Source organism: Magnolia sinica, chromosome 13 (assembly GCF_029962835.1).
Source record: "Magnolia sinica isolate HGM2019 chromosome 13, MsV1, whole genome shotgun sequence".
In the NCBI taxonomy this organism is placed as follows: domain Eukaryota; kingdom Viridiplantae; phylum Streptophyta; class Magnoliopsida; order Magnoliales; family Magnoliaceae; genus Magnolia; species Magnolia sinica.
Window position 1 is genome coordinate 60,448,390 of NC_080585.1, and position 24,916 is coordinate 60,473,305.

Sequence of the window (24,916 nt, forward strand, 5' to 3'; positions counted from 1 at the left end):
CGCTGGTAAGGAAATAACATGGATGCTCCAAAGAACAGTCAGTAACCATATCACAGTTGTTGCCATCCAATCTCCTATTGTATTGGCATCGACGGGACATGAGATTGTTTTCTACTTTCTCAGCCTTTATCTCCTGTGCATAAGAATAAGATCTCTGGAATGATTGAGGCTTCTTCCCATGGTGGCCTCTAAATGAATAAGTCATACTTCCTTCACCTGAAATCTGCCATTGGTGCTTTTTCTTATTGAACATCCTGCCATCTGCATGGGTGATCTCTCCCGTCATGAACATTCAATTATCAGAATTTGACATAGAATGATAATGGTATCCATGATTGAGAAGGACACCATTTGGTTTGGTTTTGTCCCACTGAAAACCCAAAGAACTAATATCAGAATAGCCACATTCCTCATCATAATACAATGCAGATTCCTTATCATTCATGCTCAAGGCCACTGGCATGGAAGAGTCATGCTGTTGGTTGGGGATGTCAAGGAAAAGCCTCTTGTTTGTTCCAAGGAAATCGTCCAATTCATGATCATTATACACACAATTGTTATACCATTTACTTTGCTCAGATAAGGATCTGCTTTTCAGCCCCCAACCCGCGGACTTCCTCTTCTTGCTAGAATGCCCCGTAGTGCTGCTTTTATCATGCAATCCGCTTAACTTGGCATGCTTCTTTGATTGATCATTATCTACTACATCTGATAGAATTTCTCTATCAGCTCTTAAGGATTTCTGGCTGCAATTACCATAACTGTTTGCATCTTTTCCTTCTCCATATGACACGAAACTTTCAAGTTCAATTCTTCATTGAAATGGCTTTCTTGCAGATGCACCTTTACTCTTGTGTGTCTCTCTTGAGACATTTTCCATCCTTGCATTCATTGCCTTATTGCCTCTTGCAATGAAAATCATCCAAATCATCAAGATAAACTATAATGCTCTCAAGCAACTATATTGAACTAACTGGGTGTTGTAGTGATACAGCCGCTTCGCCGGCTAGTTCCAATCCAAAACCAATCCGATCATACAGCCAGGAGTTGGGTCTGGGTTTTAGAACTGGTTCTAAGATCACCAAAAGAAGGTAAATGAAACAACAGATAACATAGCATAGGCTATTTGGTTATATCTCAAACCAAACCAATCAAACTATCACCTATGAGAGTTTCATATAATCAGTCAATGAAAATCATTACTTTTAGTAGAGAGCAACTAAAACATGGATGTGGAAAATGATGCAGCAAAGAAAATGATTCAAGACTGAAACATCATTGGATTCATTTGCAAGGACAGGTTATGCAGATGTCTTTCTTTCTTTCTTTCTTTCTTTTTTTTAAAAAAAAAATTATCTGTTAGATTTAGTGCATGTTAGACAACAAAAATCAAAATACAACTTCTGATATTGGAAGGTTGAATCTATTCAATCTCATGTGGGAGGACAAATTCTCTTGTGACCGAAACATCAATGCCAAAGGACTTTTGGAATTATAACATTGAGAAAGAAAAGGGAGAGACATATATGAACAACAACAAAAAAAAAAAATTTATGGCCAAGTGGTAAAAAAAAATGCAAGCAACTAAATTTTTAATAACAGACCAATATTACAATATTCCCATTACATGGTGACCGTTAGAAAATCTTTACTTGCCTAATTCAAATGCTTTCTTCATTGCAAGTTGAGCGAGTTTAGGAAATTATATATCTAAGTAAGAGCATAGGCCTTAAGATTGGGCTTCTTTGCTTTTAAGGAGACTTCATGAACTTTTATAAGGCTATAAAGCCATTCTCTCTATGTCACACCAATCAGGCTTTTATCTCTACATCACACCAGTCAGGCTTGAAGACCAAGCTTCAGGGATCTCTCTACATCACATTAATCAGGTGTTAGGCCCAGGCTTCTTTTACTTTAAGAAAGTCTGAAAACTCTGCTGTTGAGAGCAGTAACAGCAGCCTTGTCTTGTACATCCATTGGTGTCACAACAATTGAATAGGAAAAGGCACGCACATTTTATAGATTTTCCATAATAACATCATTGGATGAAATACCATAACTCAAAATAGTGAATCTACTAAGTCAAATCCTAGTTAGGCTAAAGTCTACTGTTGCACATATATTCTAATTGTCTTCAAGCCCCATATGATCCAAGAAACAGTAACAGCAAATACAAAATCTGGAATCTTGAGCTACTTCAACTGACCACACAATCTGCTTTCTTCTTCTCTATTGTTTCTACAATAGGATTTCCCTTCTCTGATTTTAGTTTGAATCTCTGTGTGTGTGTGTGTGTGTGTGTGTGTCTTTGTGTGTGTTATACACACTCCTGACACTAAGAAAGAGAAAGAAGAAGAAGCACAAACCTGCTGCCATTCACTCGACCGTTCCATCCAAGCAACAGAAGCTGATGGCAAGAAATCCCTCCCAAAGTCATTCCTCTGCTTGTAAAGAACTGTCATCCTATCTGCTTCAGCAGCATTCCTTTCCATAATCCTCTCCTTGAAACAAGCCTCAGGGACCGGATCTAACCCCTGAGAAACCCTAATTCTCCGAATCCTTGAAAAATCCATGCAATACTTCCCTAAATCGCCGCCTTCTTCCACATTCTTGCCAAACGTGGCCCTGCTCTTCGATCTGTGCCCACAGATCTCTGCTTCCTTCACATCCTCCTCATCATCCGCCTTCCTCGACATGAACCGGATCATCTCATCCCGCTCCTCAACGTTCTGCCGCAGCTTCTTGACACAGATCCGCAATTCGGCCTCCGATTTCTCCATATCCTCGATTCGGAACATCGGATCACTAATTTTAAAGATACTTACCTCGATCGAGAGAGATGTTCCGAACGGAAGGTAAAGATATTAGGAAGAGAGACGATTCGGTGGGGATGAATTGAGGTCGAGTGAGAAAAGCTAGCAGAGATGGAGTTTCACGAAGTGAGAGAGAGCTGTAGAATTCGATCGAAGCTGAGAAATGAAATTGGGGATTTCGGATATATAGGGTGGGGTAGCCGCGGATTAGCTACTGACAGGTCGACTACCGACGTCACCAACTTCTGCGGGCCCCACCGTGATGCACGTATTATATCCACACCGTCCATCCATTTGAAGAGATCATTTTAGAGCATGATCCAAAGAATGAGTCAGATCCAAACCTCTAATGGACCTCACCACAGAAAACAGTTTTTCAAAAAGGAAAAAAGTCAAGCTTCTTAATTTTCTTTTTTAATTCTAAATTTTTTCAAGATTATAAATTTGTTGAAATTTATCAAAAAAAAATTAAAATTCTCAGTTTTTTAAAAATTATCAAAAATAAATAAATATATCAATTCTTAATAGTTTTAGAAATTCTTAATTTTTTTCAGAATTTTTAATTATTTGAAATTTCTCAATTTTTTAAAATTTTCCAATTTTTTTCAAGATTCTCAAATTCAAAATTCTTTTTTTTTTTTCAAAAATTTCAAAAATTCTTAATTTTTTAAAAATTCTCAATTTTAAAAAAAAAATCATACTTTTTCATAATTATCATTTTTTTATTCTTAATTTTTCAAAAAAAATAATTCTTAATTTTTTTAAAAGTTCTCAAAACTTTTAAAAATTCTTAGTTCTTAGAAATTTCAAAATTCAAATCTCTTCAAAACTCTCAATTTTTTTTTTCAAAACTCTCAATTTTTTAACAATTGTCTCAATTTCTTTTCAAAATTCTCAATTTTTTCATAATTGTCAAAATTTTTAAAATTTATTAATTCTTTCAAGATTCTCAATTTTTTTTTTTCAATATTCTTAAATGTATACTTTTAGCCTTAGTTCATATGCAAGTGAGGCTAAAAAGTAGACTTTTGGCCTTGGTTCCTATGCAACTGAGACTAAAAAGTGGACTTTTTACCTCGGTTCCTATGCAATTGAGGCTAAAAAGTAGACTTTTGGCATGACTCAAATTGAGAAATCCACTAGCTTGGATTTCACAGTCATTGAGCATTCGTGATTTCATGAAGCTACACGTGAAAGTGCAAGCCATTTTATAAACATATGAGAACTCTCACACATATCATGTTAGCATGTGTGGTGCATTTGTATTCATGGACACTTGATTGTTGAAGTAGGACCGTTGGATATTTTTCATTTTAACCATCCAATAAATGTCCACCGATCCAGTCAAATAATCAAATATCACCATACACTAATTAATTTGAATTACAGGTATGCCATTTATATAATTTCTAAGTGCTTGCGTATCATCCATCACATTCTGCCAGAGTATCGAAGGTAGACTTTTCGCCTCGGTTCCTATGCAACTGAGGCTAAAAGGTAGACTTTTCGCCTCGGTTCCTATGCAACTAAGGCTAAAAGGTAGACTTTTCGCCTCAGTTCCTATGTAACTGAGGCTAAAAGTATACTTTCCGCCTCGGTTCCTATGCAACTGAGGCTAAAAAATAAACTTTTCGCCTTAGTTCCTATGCAACTGAGGCTAAAAGGTAGACTTTTCACCTCGGTTCCTATGTAACTAAGGCTAAAAAATAGACTTTTTGCCTCAGTTCCTATGCAACTGAGGCTAAAAGGTAGACTTTGCGCCTCGGTTCCGATGCAACTGAGGCTGAAAAATAGACTTTTTGCCTCGGTTCTTATGCAACTGAGGCTAAAAGGTAGACTTTTCACCTCGGTTCCTATGCAACTAAGGTTAAAAAAATAAACTTTTTGCTTCGGTTCCTATGTAACTAAGGCTAAAAGGTAGACTTTTTGCCTCGGTTCCTATACAACTGAGGCTAAAAGGAAGACTTTTCGCCTCCGTTCCTATGCAACTGAGGCTAAAAGGAAGACTTTTCGCCTCCGTTCCTATGCAACTGAGGCTAAAAGGAAGACTTTTCACCTCGATTCCTATGCCACTGAGGCTAAAAAGTAGACTTTTCGCCTCAGTTCATAAGCAACTGAGGCTAAAAGGTAGACTTTTTGCCTCGGTTCCTATGCAACCGAGGCTAAAAGGTAGACTTTTCGCCTCGATTCCTATGCAACTGAGGCTAAAAGGTAGACTTTTAGCCTCGGTTCCTATACAATTGAGGTGAAAGATGAACTTTTAGCCTCAGGTCCTTAGCAACCGAGGCTAAAAGACACATTTAGCCTCCATTTTTTCAACCGAGGCTAAAAAATTGTGGCTAAAGGCCTATTTTCTTGTAGTGACAGAGGCGTTGATCTTGTCTCTTGATGCGATGAATGAGTTTTAGGTCATAGACTAGGGTGCTTCATTTCATGCCACTTCGTATAAGGAAGTTCTGCGTGATTATGTGTCAGGTGACTTCAGGAGAGTCTACCTGGGTGATGAAGAGCCGTGCAGTATTGTTGAAAAGGGAGACGTTCATATAAGTCAGAAAGATGGAACGCCTTTGAAATTGAAGGATGTTAGACATGTACTGAGTTTGAGATGGAATTTAATCTCAGTGGGGCAGTTGGCCGATACCAGATATGTGACGACATTCACTAGTGATTCTTGAAAGATCACAAAAGGTGCCTTGGTGATACCTCAAGGCAAGAAGGAAGGTACTTTATATGTGACTTCATGATCGTATAGTTCACTCACAGTGGCATCAACTGGAGTGAATGGGCAGTTATGGCATAGAGGTTGGGACATATGAGTGAGAAAGGGATGAAAGTACTATTGTCAAAAAGGAAACTACCAGGGCTAAAGTCTATTGACTTGGAATTCTGCGAGGACTGCATATATGGCAAGTAGAAGAGGGTAAGTTTTAAGAAGATAGGACGCGCTCCAAAGATGCATCTGTTAAAGCTTATACACACTGATGTGTGGGGACCGGCACAGGTATCATCTCTTGGTGGCTCACGTTATTTCGTTTCTTTTATTGATAATACTAGTAGAAAACTGTGGGTCTATATCTTAAAGCATAAATCTGATGTATTTGATGTATTTAAGAAGTGAAAAGTAATGGTAGAAAATAAGACAGGTAAAATAGTAAAATGTCTCAGATCAGATAATGGGGAAGAATATTGTGATAAGAGGTTTGAAGAGTATTGTGCAGCAAATGGAATCAAACATCAGAAAATGATTTCAGGGACACCGAGTAGAACGGTGTGATTGAGCGCATTAACAGGACTATCCTTGAGCGCCTTACCAAGCCAAGATGTTTTGGGCAGATGCTATGAATATTTCCATATATCTCATCAATATAAGTCCCTCAGCCCCGTTAGATGGTGGCTACCAAAAGAAACGTGGATTGGGAAAGAAGTGAACCTTGCACATCTCAAATTGTTTGGTTGCACTTCATATGTTCACATTGATGTAGAGCACAGAAACAAGTTGGATGCGAAGCACGGGAAGTGCACATTTTATAGGCTACGGACAGCATGATTTTGGCTACCATTTTTGGAATACAAAAAAACTGAAAAATCATCAGAAGCAAAGACATATTCTTCAATGAAAAATTAATGCATAAGGATAGTGTGCAGCAAAATAAGGCCGAGAAGAAAGAATTCGTAGAGTTGGAAGAGTTACCGGACACGGGTGTTATAGTGTCACAAGATGAGCATGCACAGGAGCAGGAGCATAATGAGGCAAAGCCACAAACACCGGTTGTGAGAAGGTCTACTCGGGGGAGGAGACCCAAGGTCCGATACTCACCCTCCTTACATTATTTACTGCTGATAGCTAATGGTGAACCAGAGTATTTTGAAGAGGCATTACAGTTAGATACATGGGTTAAGTGGGAGCAGACCATGGATGATAAGATGGATTCTCTTGAATCCAATTGTACATGGGAGCTAGTCACTCTACTTAAGGGTAAGAAAGCTCTTTATAACAAGTGAGTTTACAGACTGAAGGAGGAGCATGATGGTTCGAAACGGTACAAGGCTAGATTGGTTGTGAAAGGGTTCCAACAAAAGGCAGGTATCGACTTCACTGAAATATTTTCACCAGTGGTGAAAATGTCTACAATTCGTATGGTTTTGAATATAGTGGCTACAGAGGACTTACATCTAGAGCAATTAGATGTTAAGATAGTCTTTCTTCATGGGGACCTTGAAGAAGAGATATATATGTATCAGACGATAGGATACATGACACCAAGAAAGGAGAACAAGGTGTGTAGACTGAAGAAGAGTCTATATGGCCTAAAGCAGGCCCCGAGGCAGTTGTACAAGAAGTTCGACAGTTTCATGTCGGGAAACAGTTTTAAGAGATGTCATGTAGACCACTGTTGCTTATTGAAGAAGTTTGATACATTATAGACCATTCTTCTTCTGTACGTAAATGATATGCTTGTGACCAGATCAAGCATGAAGGACATCTCAGATCTCAAAAGACAACTGTCTAGAGAATTTTTCATGAAGGATTTAGGAGCTGTAAAACAAATTCTAGGCATGAGGATAAAGCGTAACAGGGAAAACAAGAAACTAGTTTTGTCACAGGCAGATTACATAATCAAGGTACTTGATCGATTCAGTATGGGAGGTGCTAAGCCAGTTAGCACTCCATTAGCCAACCATTTCAAGCTTTCTAAGAAGCAAGGTGCGAACACGCGGGAGGAACGAGACTACATGGCTAAAGTTTCATACACGTCAGCTATTGGGAGTCTCATGTATGCTATGGTGAGCACAAGGCCAGTATTGTTCAAGCAGAGAGAGTTGTTAGCAGGTTCATGAATAACCCTGGGAAGGAACATTGGGAAGCTGTGAAGTGGATCCTTAAATACCTGGTAAGTACTATGGATGTGGGGCTGTGTTATGGATGATCGAAAATCAAGCTACAAGGCTACATAGATTCGGATTTGGCAGGAGATCTCGACAGCAGAAAAAGTACTACAGGGTATTTCTTTACTTTAGGTAGTGTTGCAGTCAGTTGGGTCTCTCAGTTACAGAAGATAGTATCTATTAGTACAACGAAAGCAAAATATGTTGCAGCTACAGAAGCGTGCAAGGAGATAGTGTGGATGCAAGGTTTCATGGAAGAGTTGGGAAAGAAGCAAGCAGATTGCAAACTGTATAGTGACAGTCAGAGTGTAATACACTTGGCTAAGAATTCAGCCTTTCATTCAAGGACCAAGCATATTGACATCAGATATCACTTCATACGTTCGTTACTCGAAGATGGATCGATTGCTTTAAAGAAGATCCATACAAGTGAGAATCCTGCGAATATGCTGACCAAGGCAGTCACACGGGAGAAGCTGAAGCTTTGTTCACCTTTGATTGGTCTTCAGGCTTGAAGACGGGGAGGTGGTGCACTCCGAATGTAGAGGACGAAAGATTATGGTGATGTGTCTCCAAGTGGGAGATTGTTGAGGTGTGGAGCCAGCACACCAAAGGGTCGCTCGACCGGTCGAAGGCATGGCTCAACCAGTCGAGCGGTGCTCAACTCAAAGTCCAGCAAGCTATATGTTTTAGAATTCTGTGGTGCTCGACTGGTCGAGTGGGCCGCTCGACCAGTCGAGGTTACATAGATTCTAGTCCAGATTTGGTGCGAACTGCGTAAGTTTGAAGCGGTTTTCACCAAGTTATGAAAGAGAGTTGCCTAAACTATAAATAGGGGTCCTAGGGTTATTCTAGGGTATTAGAAAGGGTTTTCTAAGCTAAGTTAAGGATTATCTCTATGCGTCGAAGCATCAAGAAGGTTAGTATATTGATTGTAATCTCGTTTTTCTTCATAGTGGAAGTTTGCACCCGTGATTTTTTACCCTTGTTGGGGTTTTTCCACGTATATTCTATCTTATGGTTTGTTGGTATACGTTGATTCTACTTCTAGATTATATTTCTTCTTGTTTATTGTTTGTGGGTGAGACCGGAGATTGGATCTCGGTTCACTAGCATTGTTGGCGTGCTGCGCAACATACTTAACCCCATACCTACTCCACTCCCAAAATTACTACCCTCGTAATTTTGTTTTCACTATTTAAAGGTTTTCACAGGATCACCTTAACAACATGATACAGTTCTTATGATTTTCACGAGTTATCACAATAATGGGCTCACCACAAAACAACCCGCTGATATTTCCAAGCTATCTCAGAAAAACCTAAATGAAATAAAATAAATACACAATACTTATCTTCATATGCCAAATCAAAGATGTAACTGAAGCTTGATTGCGGCATCTTCTTTCTTAGGAAGTTGATGAAGCAGTATATGTTCAACCTGAAATAATATAGGGAACTAATATATTTTCAATATAATAAACAAAACCCCAATTGCTGCAAATTCTATTATCTGAATCTCAACTAGAGTTTAGATAACGCTCTTAAATGCGATTGAAACTAGCTTGAGAAAGAGAACAAATTAAGCTAAATAAGAATTAGAATTACCATACAAATAGCTTAAGGGGGGCCAAACTTTCTCTCTAACTTTGAGGAGATTTTTCACCAATTTTCATTGTTGAAATGAATGAGAGAATACCTCTATTTATAGCCAAAGGATTTGGAAATTCAATCGCCTTGATTTTTTGTTCGGCTGGCCAAATTTCAAAAATTGTGATCCAACGGTTTCGGATTCCGTGGAATAAGAAAAATCAAATTTTTGGCTGGCACAAGCCAATTCGGCTAGTCAAACCCAAAGTCGGGCTGATCGAACTTGCCACGGAAAAATCAATCATTGCTGTAAACTTTCCCGAATTATGTTAGGTTGGCCGAATTTGGTTAGGCTTGCCGAACCCGAAGTCGAGCTGGCCAAACTTCACAGTATTTTACATTGTATACATTATTATTACGGTCATAATTTAAGAACACCTAACCTAGGGTCATTATAAGGTTTATACCACCTGATGGTTGACATATACAAAGTGCTTCAGTCTTTGAACCATGCAAAGTCTTTAACACTTGAGATGTTAAGCCGATCTTGAGATGTTGAGTCAATCTTCCATTGATCTTCATGAGTTGTCAAAGAATGTTTAAGCATGCTTGTGATCCATCCAGAACTACAAAATTTGACAATACTAAGTGTGTTTTAAGTATAAGCACTTATAATTTCCCTTTTTGTCAATTTTGTGATAAAACACAATCATACACAACTCATCATATAATCAAACAACATCTCATGGACTCATCATACAATCATGAAGCTTTGGTTCAAGAGAATATCTGTACACTCCATATAGTATATTCACTTGAATGTTCTGTAACATCCTGGATTTTTTCCAACTTGGCAATGGACGTCCTTGGACGTAGAACTGCTCTAGGACCTTATTTTGTTGTAATTAGGGCGTAATTTAGTTAAGTATTAATAGCTTGGATCACTTTCTATACAACCTACAAAGGCCCAAGTACTACCTCAAGCAAAAATCACCCAGGACCAAAACCTTTAGGAATTAGGTCGATATTAGCAAGTGCTAAACTAGAGTATTTATGAAATTAGTACTAATCATTTTAAATATGATCTGCAAGACCCAAACCATGTAGTATCATTGACACTACATTACCCTGAAATCTAGAATCTATCCCTAAACCCGGTTGCTCTTGGGAGCACACCGAAACTTCGTATTAGATTGGACCGCACGTCGAAAGTTCGATGACCGCAAAACTATACAGTTATGACCGCATTACTGGACTTGACAACCCCCTCAGAAATCAAGTCTTAATTGTGTCTAGAAATGCACAACTTGAGCCTGGAGCAAAGTGTGTGAGGAACGTGGATATCTTTAGAAATAAAATTCGAATTTAAGTAATCTGAGTCGTGTCGCTTGCAGGCCAAATATAAGGATTCAGACCGTCAGAATCTGACCCGAATACACCCTCGGATCAGGAAAAATGTCTCATACATAGCAATGCACTTGTGGCCCTGATCGAGTGTCCGTGACCGTTGAACTGGAACTGGTCCGCCACGGTTGATCTGTAAACCCAATCGGAGCAAAAACTCAGCTTGACCTAGATTCATGGTTAGGGAGCTTAAGTCCGACCGCAAGTGGAAAAAGGGCCACCAGAAGTGCTCCGTTGGGCTGAAACAAACGCCCTTTGGATATAACCTAAGTATACCATGGCCTTGGGGCCATTGACATCGATTCTGGGCTTATAAATAGCCCTTAAACCCACCTCTCTCTCTCCTATACGAATTTCTCCAAACCCTAGGAGAGAGAAGAGAGAAATGGAGAGAAAAGAGTGGAGATCGAAGGGAGATCCTTGGAGTTTGCTGTCGTCCTTCTGTTCTGCTACTCCACGCCTTGATTCACCCTCCCACATCGCTACACCGTTGATTTTAACTCCATTTTTGGGTAAGAAATCCTAACCTTAAACTGATATAGATATCCAAATAGAGCAATAGGCGAAATAGCTAACCTATTTCATGAATCAGGTAGCCGTTGTGCCATAGACAAAGACTTAGCTTTTAAACTGTGTTCGATACGAGTCTACCGGCGAAAGGTGCGGACTATAAACATTTAGGTTATGGTTTTCAAGGCTTTCAATGTCAGTAATGGTTTATGACTGACTTGATTACTGTCACATGTGATTAGATGCGATGTTTCCTGTATATTACACATATAGGTAAACTATGTTGATTTTAATGCCTTTCATGTGTTTGTTGAAATGCTTAAATGAATATGAAATTATGATTTCTGCTTGCCATGATTATTGTTCAGAATACATGCTTGTTGTATGGGTGGCAACTCCTTGGTGGAAGGATTTGCTATAATATAGGTTATAACTAATTTATTTGATATATGATGGAACGTGTAGACTAAGTGTTTGATGAAATGTTTGAATGAGAAATGGTCCAATGAATTGTATTTATTTAGGGCGTTGAGATAGGATTTCCCAACTACCTTACCTAGGTATATAATTTCCTCCATGTAGTCTTAATTTCAACTACGTGGTTTATGTATAAAATGCACATGTATAATAACATGTTTTATGTGATTGATAAAATATCTGAATGAGGTATTGTTTGTTGAACTATATTTAAAAAGGGTGTTGAGATAGAATTCTCAGCTACCTTATCTTTATGTATAGTTTCCTTCATATAACCTAAATTTCGATTATGTAAATTTATGGATGAAATGCAATATATGGCAATATATGTAATGTGTTTGATGAAATGCTCGAATGAGATTCATGTTGGAAATGTTCGCTAAATGCTTATATGATTATCACATGTCTCCATATGCTTTATTTGAATATGATTGGGACTAAAATTTAGTCCAGGCAATCGGTAACAATTCCTATTTAAGTGGCCGCATTAGTCTCGCCACAATTGATGCGTTCGGTGAATCCGAGTCGTACGATGATCGTCGACAACAGTACCTTGTCGATTAATTCAGCGTACACTCGTACCAGTCGAGCTCGTCAAGTAACCCGATTGACCCAATGTATGTTCACCATGTATGGACGCTACTGCTTGAACCTAAGGTACCAAACTTACCAGTGAAAACCCCTTTAACCTTGGTACCTCGATCCGCTAAGACTCATGAGCCGGGCATGGTGGTATGGGACACTGTGGTCGAGCTGTCGGCCTACGCTGGGGTGACGAGCCTCCCCATAGTGACCAGTAAGCAACCCAAACTTGTGAGCCGAAATGGTGGTATGAGATACTGTATTCGAGCTGTCAGCCTACCCTTGCATAGCCTGGCTATGGTCCCCAATCAGGTTGGTGACGAGCCTTCGAAAATAGACTGCCAATTGGTAGGGTATGAGTGGTAGTGACCTCGAGTGTACTTTGAGACTGCGTTGAGGCAACGAGTCTTTTCGTAACAATAAGAGTACACTAGGCCTGCACTGATAAGGTGACAAGCCCTTTGCAGTGACCTAGAACCATATCATCGTATGAGATTTACTAGGATTGACGACCCTAGAATGGATCACCGTTTGAGATTTGTATAAGGGAGGTACCTTAGCTTCCCAATCCTACTGTATGAAAAGTACTAATGAGAACTTGGTAATCACATTCATGCACCGCACTGCATGTGCCATTTGGCGTTGGGTAGAGCACTGAAGAAGTGACTGACATGCGCGACCGTTAGATGAAGATCGTAGAGGGAGTGCAGGCGAGGGCTTGCATCATTTATACATACCATTCCTGCATTAATCAGAGTACTTAAGGATGTTTGATTGTATTGCTTTATCATTACTGCTTGACTGAATTGATGATATGTTAACCTTTGTTTTATTGTTCCACTGAGTTGATCACTCACTCCCACGTTACGGGACGGTGTTGTACACACCAACCAGACTCTATCATAGATGCAGATGGAGACCCGACTGATGAGGCGGAGGTGGACTTCGTAGATGATGAGGATGCTTTCTCATTTATGCAGTATTCAAGAGGATTTACATAGACCGTTATGATCGGCGGGGCTTCAGGGTTATACTTGTAGTGGACTATTACATTTTGACATTTTGTAATTTGAAACAATACATGTAATTATTGACCTAGCAATGCATACATACTTTGGGGACCTATACTGAGTTATAACGTTATACATATTTGAGTAAATCTTCCGCTTGCATATTACAACTGTCCCTGGATTATGTATTGCTGATTTGGCTTAATCTTATTCATATTTTATACACTAATATCAACAACATTTAATCATCATTAAATATATTGCATAAGTGATGCATTGGAACTCGGGAGTTGGACTTCTACTCGACCCCCGATTTTCAGGGCGTTACATGTTCTCTTGAAGTTTTTACTTGAAGCTCCTCCCCGAGCACTTAGACAAACACATGCACACAAAAAATATCCAATTCCAATTCCTATTATATCATGCATGAAGTGCTCAGATATTCCAAAATTATACAAAGTTATTACGGACCAAATGAAAATAAGATATCATTCAGATTTAGAAGAGGACGGAGCATGCATCTTAAGATCATTAATTTACAAACTCCAACTAAATTGATGAAAGTACTTTTTAATGTACTTTATATGTTGTTTTTTAGTTTGAAATAATGCATCATGAGATAATGCATCATGGGATACTTGCAAGGCATCCACCTTCTTTTCTAGGATATCTAACCTATCAAAGAATTGAGAGGGCTGGAAATCAGAATCATTAGTATTACCAGACTCTTTCGGATCTGCAAAAATGTCATCCATATTGATATCGCCTTCTTAAGCTTCTTCATAATGCCCTTGTTGCTCAGGAGGTGGAGTTAATTGCATAATGTTCAGATTTATATTATTAAATGGAAGTTAGGATTCCGGTGCTTCAATTGTAGGAATTCGAACGTGATAATATAAAGCAAGGGAAGTCGTTAGATATGCAAATGAAATAGAACCATGATGAGGATGCAGATGATATAGAATTATTATGAAGCATCTTAAAGAAGGAAGACAAATTCGAACACAAGAGGCGACAACATGCATAACTCTCATCTTGAAGGGAGTAAGATTAGTCTTATTCCCTACCCTGGAATAAACATTCGAGGTAAAAATGTGTGAAGGACGCGGTATTTGGGAAATAAATTATAGATGGGGAGAGCATTACTGGACCACCATTTCACATTGAATCCATATAACACACGGGTAAGAGAAGTTCTTTCTGAATTGTTCATATCATTAGAAAGTGTAGAGATTAGTATCCAATCATCCGCCGTTTCAATGTTCATTACAGACGATATGATGAAGGGTGTTATTATGATGATTTCTTCTAAAAATTGAATATTGAAAGTTAAATTATCTGTAGAAACCTCATTAATGGATACAAACATGCCTTCAGAGATTGATCGGTAAGCTGCCCCACCACATTTCAGAATTTTCTCCCATCCTACCTCATAGAGGAGCTAAAAAAGACCATATTGAGCGATATGATCAAGATTAACCAATCGCTCAATGATAATACTCCGAGATTGGAAATCCCAAACATTTTCCGGATCATCCTTCAATGCGCGTATGGTCCGCACAACCTGAGAAGCGTAACGGGATAAGGAACCAGCATGAGATTTACGAACGAAACATTTATAGCTTGGTTCCATGGAAGAAAATAAGCAAGAAATTACTAAAAGGGATATGGGTTGGAGAAGAACAGATTTTTGAAGCAAACCCATCAAAAAGAAGATTCTAGATTCATGGAAAATGAAAAATGTACAAATAATAAATAATTATAAACTTAAATCTAGAATGAAATTGCATAAAAGGAACTTACAATGAAGTTAAAGAAATGGGTTGGCCGAAGAAAGCACTGGCGGAATGAAGAAAAAGAAGGAAAAATGAGCAATTTGGGGTTTTTCTTTCTTTTTAATTGAATCCACAGATAATTCAGCTAGCTCGATGATGTGTTCAGTTGGCCGAATTTTTCGATCAGCTATGGGCTGTCTCAAAAACCCAAAATCCCTTTTTTTTTTTTATAATAATTTGATTTTTCCACTTTTCTTTTCATGCATATATTATACATAAATGAAGAAAATGCAAAAAAGAAAAGAAAGGAAAAAAAATAAAGATAAAATAGTTATTTAACAGTATATAAACCAATATCATGCTTTAAATTAGAGAATCTGACACTGTCCAGTGGTTTAGTCAGGATATTTGCAAGCTACTTCTCTGATTGAATGTATTCCAAGCACAATAGCCTTATCTTCAACCAATTCCGTATATAATGATATCATATGTCAATATGTTTTGTACGAGAATGTTGAATATGATTTTTTAGATATATTTATAGCACTGGTATTATCACAATATAAGTTCATAGTATTTTGATTAATACCATAGTCAGCTAATATGTGATTTATCTACATAAGTTGCGTGCATGCATTCCCTGCAGCAATGTATTAAGCTTCTACAATGGATAAGGATACTGAATTTTGCTTCTTGCTCATACAAGATACATGACAATTTCTAATATAAAAATATCCACCACTTGTGAATTTTCTATCATCAACATTACTTGTGCAATCAACATCAATGTATCCAGCTATTTGTAAAGACGTATCATATAGATACTATAGACCTAAGTTAGCAGTACTTACAACATATCCGATTATTCTTTTAACAACAAATAAATGAGATTCTTTAGGATCAGATTGATATCTAGCACAAATGAAGGAAATATTAGGTCTGTTGGCAGTTAAGTATAGTAGCTACCAATCATGCTATGGTAACTGTGAGAGTCAACATTTTTACCTAATTTATCTTTAGATAGTCTAAGTGTTGTACTCATAGGTGTATTAACATTTCTACCATTCTCAAAACCAAATATCTTCACTAAGTTCATAGCATATTTGGTTTGAGAGATAAATATCCCATTTTTGAGCAGTTTGACTTGGAGTCCAAGAAAATAATTTAGCTCACCAACCATACTCATTTCGAACTCTAATTTCATCAAATCTGCAAACTTAGAGGAGAGGTCAGTATAAGTTAATCTATAGATAATATCATTTACATATATATGAACAAGTAAAATATCTTCGTTACATGTTTTTGATAAATAAGGTTTTATGAACACTCCGCATTTAAAAATTTTGACTAAGCAGAAATTTAGTCAATTTTTCATACCATGTTCTTGAGGCTTGTTTTAAACCATATAGAGCATTTTTAAGACGGTATACATTATTAGGAAGTTTGGGATATTCAAAACCTTTAGATTGTTCAACGTAAACTTCCTTGTTTAAATCACCGTTTAAGAGAGTACTTTTGACATCCATTTACTATATTTTGAAAATTTTATACTATGCAATAGAAATAAATAATCTGATACATTCAAGATGCACAACTGGTGCAAAGGTTTCATCGTAGTCAATCCCTTCAATTTGAGTGTAACCTTACACAACCAATCGTGCCTTGTTTCTTATAATATTACCCACTTCATCAAATTTTTTAAAGTTTAAATTAAAATTTAATTAAGTTTAGATTGAGTTAAAGTGAATATGGGATGAACTTAATATGAATTTAAGGTTTAAGTTCATTGGAGATTGCTATTTGTTTGATTACGTGTGATGGATGGGTTATTCCATCGATAGGTGGGGGTGTCTATCTACCTGTAAGCATATATCTTTAGCTTATAATGCAGGCTTCAATTAGACCCATTCACACTTGTCTTAGCTCAATTTTAGCCTAGTTAGACTCTTAATGAGGGCCAGCGCTTGGGCATCTTTAGCCCGGGGCGGGCTGTGATAAGGCCCAGGACTCTAGGGCCGGGGATGGCTAACCTAAATCTTTAGCCTTAGCAGGGCCCATTGTCACTCACGTGGCACCCACTGGGAACCACGTGAGTGAAACTATCGTCAGATGTTCACAAGGAATGCGGCTTTATTTTAACCGTTGAACACAAAAATCATGATCATCCTAAACTTATGCAGACCGCGCTACAAAGAAATAGCTGGGATGAAATCTCCACCATTAGTTTTGTGTGGGCCGACGGTGGTGTTTATATACCATCCAGTCCACTCATCTTGTGTCCCTCAACCGGATGAAAGAATTAACGAAAAAAATAAATAAATTCAGTGTTCTGGAACTAAGGTGGGCCATTCCACCTGAGTTTAGAGGTTTTAATTTCTGGGGTGGCGCATCCGAGTGTTGAATCATCGTGATTTTTTGAGTAAGGACCCAGATTGGGGTGCTGTACGTGATGGACGGCGTAGATTTTATGTACGTAAGTTCTTTATCAACGTCAGGGGAGGTAACCCCGATGCGTACCTACGCGGTGTACGCAAGTGCCTTCCATATTCCATAACCCAGAGAGAGAGAGAGAGAGAGAGAGAGAGAGAGAGAGCCGATGGCAGCCTCGGCCATGGTTCTCGATCCCAAGCCATCAACTCTCCCGCCACCTCCTTCAATCCCAGCCATCCGATCTGATCCTGGCCAGCCCACCTCCTCACAATGCCCCGACGACGATGATCTCTACTCCCGCCTCAAGTCCCTCCAGCGCCAGTCGAATTCATCGACATCCAAGAGGAGTACGTCAAGGACGAGCAGAAGAACCTCAAGCGCGAGCTGCTGCGGGCCCAGGAAGAGGTGAAGCGGATCCAATCGGTGCCGCTTGTGATTGGCCAGTTCATGGAGATGGTTGATCAGAACAACGGGATTGTTGGGTCGACAACCGGATCGAACTACTACGTCCGGATCCTTAGCACGATCAACCGGGAGCTCTTGAAGCCCTCAGCGTCGGTGGCGCTGCACCGGCACTCCAATGCGCTCGTTGATGTGCTGCCTCCAGACGCGGATTCCAGTATTTCGCTGCTGAGTCAATCGGAGAAGCCCGACGTTACTTACAATGTCAGAGTTTCTCTATCACTCTCGATATCTTATGTATGTATTTATGTATTTGATGCAAACCCGAAAGGAAAGCAGATAAATCAAGAAGAAAAGAAAGAGATTGTGGTAAAGACCCAACAATCCCCTAGCCAAATGCTAGAGTCACTAATACAAGACTGTGAGCAAGCTCAACAGTCCTTTAGTCTTGATCCATAGGTCATAGGTCCTATTTATAATCAACCTTACAAATATGTAATAAAAGACATGAAATCTAAAAATCTATGAAATAGGAAAGCACCTAAGTAACAAAGCATTTTATAATTAAGAAAATGCCTAAAATAAGAAGATACTTAGATAAGAAAATATTTAAAATTATTTCCTGCCTAAAAATAAAGTATGGAAGAAAGAGCAGATTTCCTAATCTAGAAATTTGATAGATATAAGAAGTGGTGATGAGCTAAAAAGGGAAGATGGTCCTTTTTTTGTACACACGTGCAAAGCGTGCTCGCGTGAGATGCGGGCATTTTCGTCAAATCTTGATCAATCAGCATGTGTGGCCATTTGGTTGCATCAATTCCACCTGGCTTCAAAAACAACTCGTCCTCGAGTTTAAATTGGTAGTCATAATCTCCTGCAAAGATCCTCGTTTGTAGCGCATCTTCTTCGGCTTCACTGGTAGTTGATGGTGGAGACCTACATGCCTAATGGGTAGGGTGTATAATATGGTGTTGAAACATGAACCAACTTTTCTTTTGTTTCTTGTTGGTCCTCCACGTTCTAGACGTCGATTGTGATCCATTCGTCATAGTCCACTTTCGATTTGCATACCTTGATTGATGTTGAGATGGTACTATCGTGTTGACCTCTATGGATTTTGCCACTATGATTGTAGAATTATCTATCTCTTTGACCATCAGATCATCCATATATGCCAAACCTTCAGTCTCCTTAATTAGATCATCCATCAGCTGATCTTTTGGTTTTACTTAAATTTTCTCCAATATGACCATTGATCCATTAACCAATCTAAAGGAAGATTCGTTTTGAGTTGCCACACTATCCATAACCATGTCATTCCTTGGAATGCTGGATAAAACATATTGATGCTTTTCCTATTCAATCAAGGGCTCAAAGCAAGCTCTCACAAACTCCTTGAGTTCCTTGAATTCATTTGCAATATCTTCCTTGGATGCTTTAAGCTCCTTCTTGACCTCGTATAAGTTCTCCTTCTACATCTTTTCAATATTCGTAGGTGTCACTGACATTTCTGTGCGATAGGATGCTTTTGGATAACCAGCATGTGGGGAGGGGTGTTGAAAGGAATCACCATAAGACACATATGAAAATGGGTATGACTCAAGATGATATGAATGGCGATCTTAATCATCGAAGTAACTCGGATAAGAATAATGCGATGATATGGAAAGACATTGGAGTCCGAATAGGGATAATTGCACGACACATGAGAACATCTTCCTATCCATGACATATATATATATCCATTTTCCCAAGAGTAGAACTTGCTCTGATACCAATTTGATGCAAACCTGAAAGGGAAAGCAAATAAATCAAGAAGAAAAGAAAGAGATTGTGGTAAAGACCCAACAATCCTCTCGTCGAATGCTAGAGATCACAAATGTAAGATTGTGACCAAGCTCAACAGTCCTCTAGTCTTGAACTAGAGATCACCTCCCCCCCCCCCAAACACTACGGTAGAGAATAAGAAATTTCATAAAGAGAATATTAATAAGCTTGTCTTATTCCAAAGGCCATAGGTCCTATTTATAATCAACCTTACAATCTATAATAAAAGATATGAAATCTAAAAATCTATGAAATAGGAAAGCACCTAAGTAACAAAGCATTTTATAATTAAGAAAATGCCTAAAATAAGAAGATACTTAGATAAGAAAATATTTAAAATTATTTCCTGCCAAAAAATAAAGATATGAAAGAAAGAGCAGATTTCCTAATCTAGAAATTTGAAAGAAACGAGAAGTGGTGATGGGCTAAAAAAGGAAGGTGGTCTTTTTCTTGTATACGTGCGAAGCGTGCTTGCGTGAGATGCGGGCCTTTTCTTCAAATCTTGATCAATCGACACGTGTGGCCATTTGGTTGCATCGGTATTTTTGAATTTTGCTCCACATGCTATCTTTGATTAATGTTTGGATAATGGAGCACGTGCTTCCATAATCCAAACTGTTGTTTAGTTGGGTTCCACTGTAATATGCATCATGCCCCAAGTTGAACCTATACATGTAATATGTAATATGCTCTACTTGTTGTCTTTGATTAATGTTTGATTAATGTTTGGATAATGTTGCATGTGGACTCATTGATATATTCCTCTTCTCAACAATTAATTTGTAGGCCACAAGTTGAACCTATACATTCTAATAGAGAATTAAGGGACCTTTACTAAAAAAAGGATAAAAAACCCCTTTTAGGGCCTTTTTGATAGACACCTAAAAATGAGTTCATCTCATTTTAGTTAATCGCAATTATGTATTAGACGTGTTTTTTTTTTTTTTTGGGTAATGATTAAAAATAACCTTGGTAACTGTTGGGGGAAAAATAATCTGACCTGTAAAAAGGAGCCAACTCTACAACTGGCACAGACCTAATGGATTAAAACTACTTACGAGACATCTACTAGTCAAGAAGGGCTGACCTAAAGTAGGTCGGCACAGACATAGGCCCACTCAACAAATAGCCAACCTATTTAATAGGTTAGCTATAAGTCGACCCGACCATAGGTCAGCTATAGGTCGGTTATAGGTCAATTGTAGGTCAACCTGACCATAGGTCGGCTATAGCTCGGTCGTAGGTCAGCATTGTCTCCAACAAGGTTAATGGCCATCGAAGTTCAATTAAGGTGAATGCTGATCTGTCGAATGACTTCAGGCAAATGCTGATCTATCGAACAACCCGGTATTACCTACCTCTAGGGTATCGCACACCTCCACCACCCGACCTCTCAAATCTTGCCCCAAACGAACAGCCCGAGGATCTCTCGAACAGCCCGAAGATCTCTCCCAAGATCTTCGGGAGATAAGATAGGGTCCCAAGGATCTTGAACGTCCGTTATCTTGGGGAGATCCCTGGCGGATCCGGATACCCGTGCGGGAAGATCTCCGAAGTATCAGGAATCCTAAACAGGGAAGACTTCCTACTGTGTGATCTTCCCTCTCATATAAATAGAGGAATCTCTGGCCATTGTAAGGTACACATATTAATCTCATATACGACTGGTGACCTTTTTCTAAAGAGATCATCTCCTTCAAAGACCTAAGATCCTGACTTAGGCATCGGAGGGTCCCCTGTACTAGCTAGGGTCTCATTTGTCTCTTTCTTTCTTATGTAGGTTCCTGAGAGTCAAATGAGGAGGGTCTACTAGAAAACTGCATCAACAGTTTGGTGCTGTCTGTGGGAACGAAATCAAAGCTGTTCTCTGCTTTACTAGAGAGACTACAATGGCCAGAGGGAAGAAGAAGACCCGAATCTCCCTAGCTGCACTTGACTTAACACCCCCCTCGGAGCAGCTTGATAGTCATTGGGGTTCCTCTTCCCAACATTAGGCTGATTCTGGCCCTGCGAGGCAAGGTCAATGGTCTCGCGTCAAGGGAGGTCAATTGAATTCCCTTGAATAGCAGGTTGAAATGTTGAACAACAACATGAAACTCCATGAGGCAGTTGTTGGAACAACTACAACCTCAGCATGTATAGAAGACCAACAGGGAGGATGAACAAACATGCTACAATCCTCCTCAGCCTTCCAGCACACATGCCGCCTCTCAGAGGAGCCGACGACAAGGCTTGACCAAACCAGCCTCATCTCATGTTCCTATGATTGTAGCTTTGCCCGCTTCCGTTCTATGACACGAGTTAGACTGGAAGAAGCACGGCAAAGCCCCGGTAGAAGCTACTGCCGAAAGCAGCGAGCCTTAGGAGGTCGAGCTCAAGGATTTACGTGGTCATATCGGGGACATGCGAGAAGCCTACTGCACTAATGCACTGACCCCGATGGAAGCAATAATGGAGGAATCTGAATCTCCATTTATAGTCGACATCATATAGGCACGACTGCCGGACAGGTTTCGTTTACCTCAAATCACTCCGTTCTCAGGAAATACCGACCCATCAGAGCACATAGAATCCTTTAGGGTCTATATGGAACTCCACAACGCATCTGATATAGTAATGTGCCGAGCTTTCTCCCTAAACCTAATTGGAGCTGCCTGACTGTGGTTCAAGCAGTTGAAGCCGAACTCCATTAGTTCATTCTCCCAGCTCAGCCAAGTCTTTGTCACAAACTTTATTGGGGGAAAGAAGAGGCTCAAACCGGCCACCCACCTCCATGTCGTTCAGAAGGATGACGAGTTGTTGAAAGATTACATCAAATGCTTCAATTTGGAAGTTTTACAAGTTCCAAAGCATTCTGAAGAGCTCGCCCTAACCGCGATCATGGGAGGATTGAGAGACCACCAGTTCCTCTTCTCACTGGACAAAAATCCACCAACCACAATGGCTGATCTATTGAATAGGTTGCAGAAATATATTAATGCCGAAGAAGCCCGTGTCTTGCGGGAGGCCATCCAGAACAAAGCTCCCCCGACCAAAGAATAGTAGACGAGGGCAGAACCAAGTTCAGCCGCTACGAACAAGAAGAGGAAGGACGACCAATCACGCGACAACCATCGACTGAATAAATGGCCCGACAACAAGTTCAAGACCTACACTCCTCTCAATAAAACGTCCGAACAAGTCTTGATGGAGATTCAGGACAAGCACATCCTTGCTGAGCAAGTTGAAATCTGATCCTAATAAAAGGAGCAAAAGCAAATATTATATCTTCCATCAGGATCAAGGTCATTTGACGCGCGACTGCTTCGACCTCAAGCAGGAAATCGAGGCACTTATTCGTAGCAGTCACCTTGGAGAATACGTTAGTCATCGAAAAGAACGGGCCGTGATAAAAGATGCACCCCCTGTCAACAACGAACTAGCGGGAGAAATCATCACTATCTTCGGGGGACCTGGGGGTGGAGGAGATTCAAATCAAGCTCAGAAAGCCCACGCACGGAGCATCATTCATTCTGACTCAGAACGCGAGATCTTCACAACCAACCGACCTTCGAAAGAGCAAAAGGTGGAGACTTGCAGCCTGACCTTTACCGAAGAAGATGCCCGAGGAATTCACCATTCGCATGATGACACGCTTGTGGTCACCCTGACCATAGCCAATCGTAAAGTATTCCGAATCCTTGTGGACACTGGATTGTCAGCAGATGTCCTCTTCGCACAATCATTTGATAAAATGGGAGTTGGTTGGTCTAGACTTTGACCTGTCAAGACTCCACTGCTCGGTTTCTCTGGTGGCAGGGTCATACTAGAAGGATCAATACAGCTTCCACTAATGGCCGGAGATGGGCAGAACCAGGTAACTACGATGGTCGACTTCTTGGTAGTAAACTGTCTGTCCGTCTACAATGCGATCCTCAGCCTACCATCTCTTAACACCTTACGAGCTGTGGTCTTGACCTACCACCTAGCCATGAAATTCTCGACCGAACAGGGTGTCGGATCAGTTAAAGGAGACCAACATGAAGCTCGACAGTGCTAGATGATGGCGCCAAGGGCTTCACACCAGACGATGACCGTCGCATCTCTGGACCCTCGCAAGGATTCTGAAGAAAGAGGGTCTCCCATGGAGGACCTCGCTCTTATTCCGATCGATGATTCCGACCCGTTTAGAACAGTCCAGATTGGGTCGTCCTTGACACCTCCACTACGGGATAAGATGACAGCCCTCCTTCGACGTTATGTAGACGTCTTCGCATGGTCTCATGAGGACATGCCCGACATTGACCCAAAAATCATCATGCATCGCCTGAATGTCGACCCGACCACTGACCAATTCGACAGAAGCGGCGTGCGCTCAGTCTTGAACGATATGCAGTGATCGAAGAAGAAGTCGACAAACTTCTTAAAGCCGAATTCACTGAAGAGGTTTACTATCCAGATTAGATAACCAATAGTCTTGGTCAAAAAATCCAATGGGAAATGGCAGGTCTGTGTTGATTACACAGACCTAAACAAGGCATGTCCTAAAGATAGTTTTCCCCTTCCTCAAATTGATCAGCTTGTTGACAGCACTGTAGGGCATGAACTACTTAGTTTTATGGATGCTTATTCTGGTTATAATCAAACTGTAATGCATCCGTATGATAAGACAAAAACAACCTTTGTCACTGACAAAGGTCTTTATTGTTACCGAGTTATGCCGTTTACATTGAAAAACACCGGAGCCACCTATCAACGACTAGTCAACAGGATGTTCGCCCACCAAATAGGGCGAATAATGGAAGTATACTTCGCCGATATGCTCGTCAAGAGCATTAAGGCCATGGATCATACTTTTGATCTCGAGGAAATGTTCCTAGTTCTTCGTGAATACAAGATGAAGTTAAATCCGAGCAAATGTGCCTTCGGGGTTAGCTCGGGAAAGTTCCTCGGTTTCTTGGTCAGCTAATGAGGGATCGAAGCAAACCCTGAAAAGATCAAAGCTCTGCTTGACATGGATTCACCAAAGACGACCAAAGACGTCCAATGACTTACAGGAAGAATCGCCACACTCAATTGCTTTGTGTCCTGAGCTACAAACAAATGTATCCCCTTCTTCAAATAGCTTAAGGGGAAACAGGTCGTGGATTGGACAGAAGAATGTAAGACAGCCTTCCAAAAGCTCAAACAATATCTAGGGTCACCACCATTACTCTCCAAACCTGAGCAAG

The 24,916-nt window shown here is 39.8% G+C and overlaps 1 protein-coding gene and 1 pseudogene across 1 annotated transcript; one reads left to right on the forward strand and one right to left on the reverse strand.

The window, feature by feature from the left end:
* Positions 1-4: 4 nt before the first annotated feature.
* On the reverse strand, positions 5-2,794 carry LOC131223801 (uncharacterized). Its single transcript, XM_058219314.1, has 2 exons — positions 2,367-2,794; positions 5-261 (listed from the first exon to the last, which is right to left on the reverse strand). The coding sequence occupies exons 1-2, from the start codon at positions 2,778-2,780 to the stop codon at positions 202-204; spliced, it is 474 nt and encodes a 157-aa protein (XP_058075297.1). The 5' UTR covers positions 2,781-2,794; the 3' UTR covers positions 5-201.
* A 14,780-nt stretch (positions 2,795-17,574) lies between these two features.
* LOC131223803 (26S proteasome regulatory subunit 6B homolog) overlaps positions 17,575-24,916 on the forward strand; it is an 83,338-nt pseudogene continuing 75,996 nt past the window's right edge.

Bases quoted from the DNA above. Each gene is read 5' to 3' on its own strand.
- LOC131223801 (XM_058219314.1), bottom strand. From the start codon at position 2,780: ATGGAGAAATCGGAGGCCGAATTGCGGATCTGTGTCAAGAAGCTGCGG. The intron at 262-2,366 runs GTTTGTGCTTCT...TCACCCATGCAG, and splicing joins GGTCGAGTGAATGGCAGCAG to ATGGCAGGATGTTCAATAAG.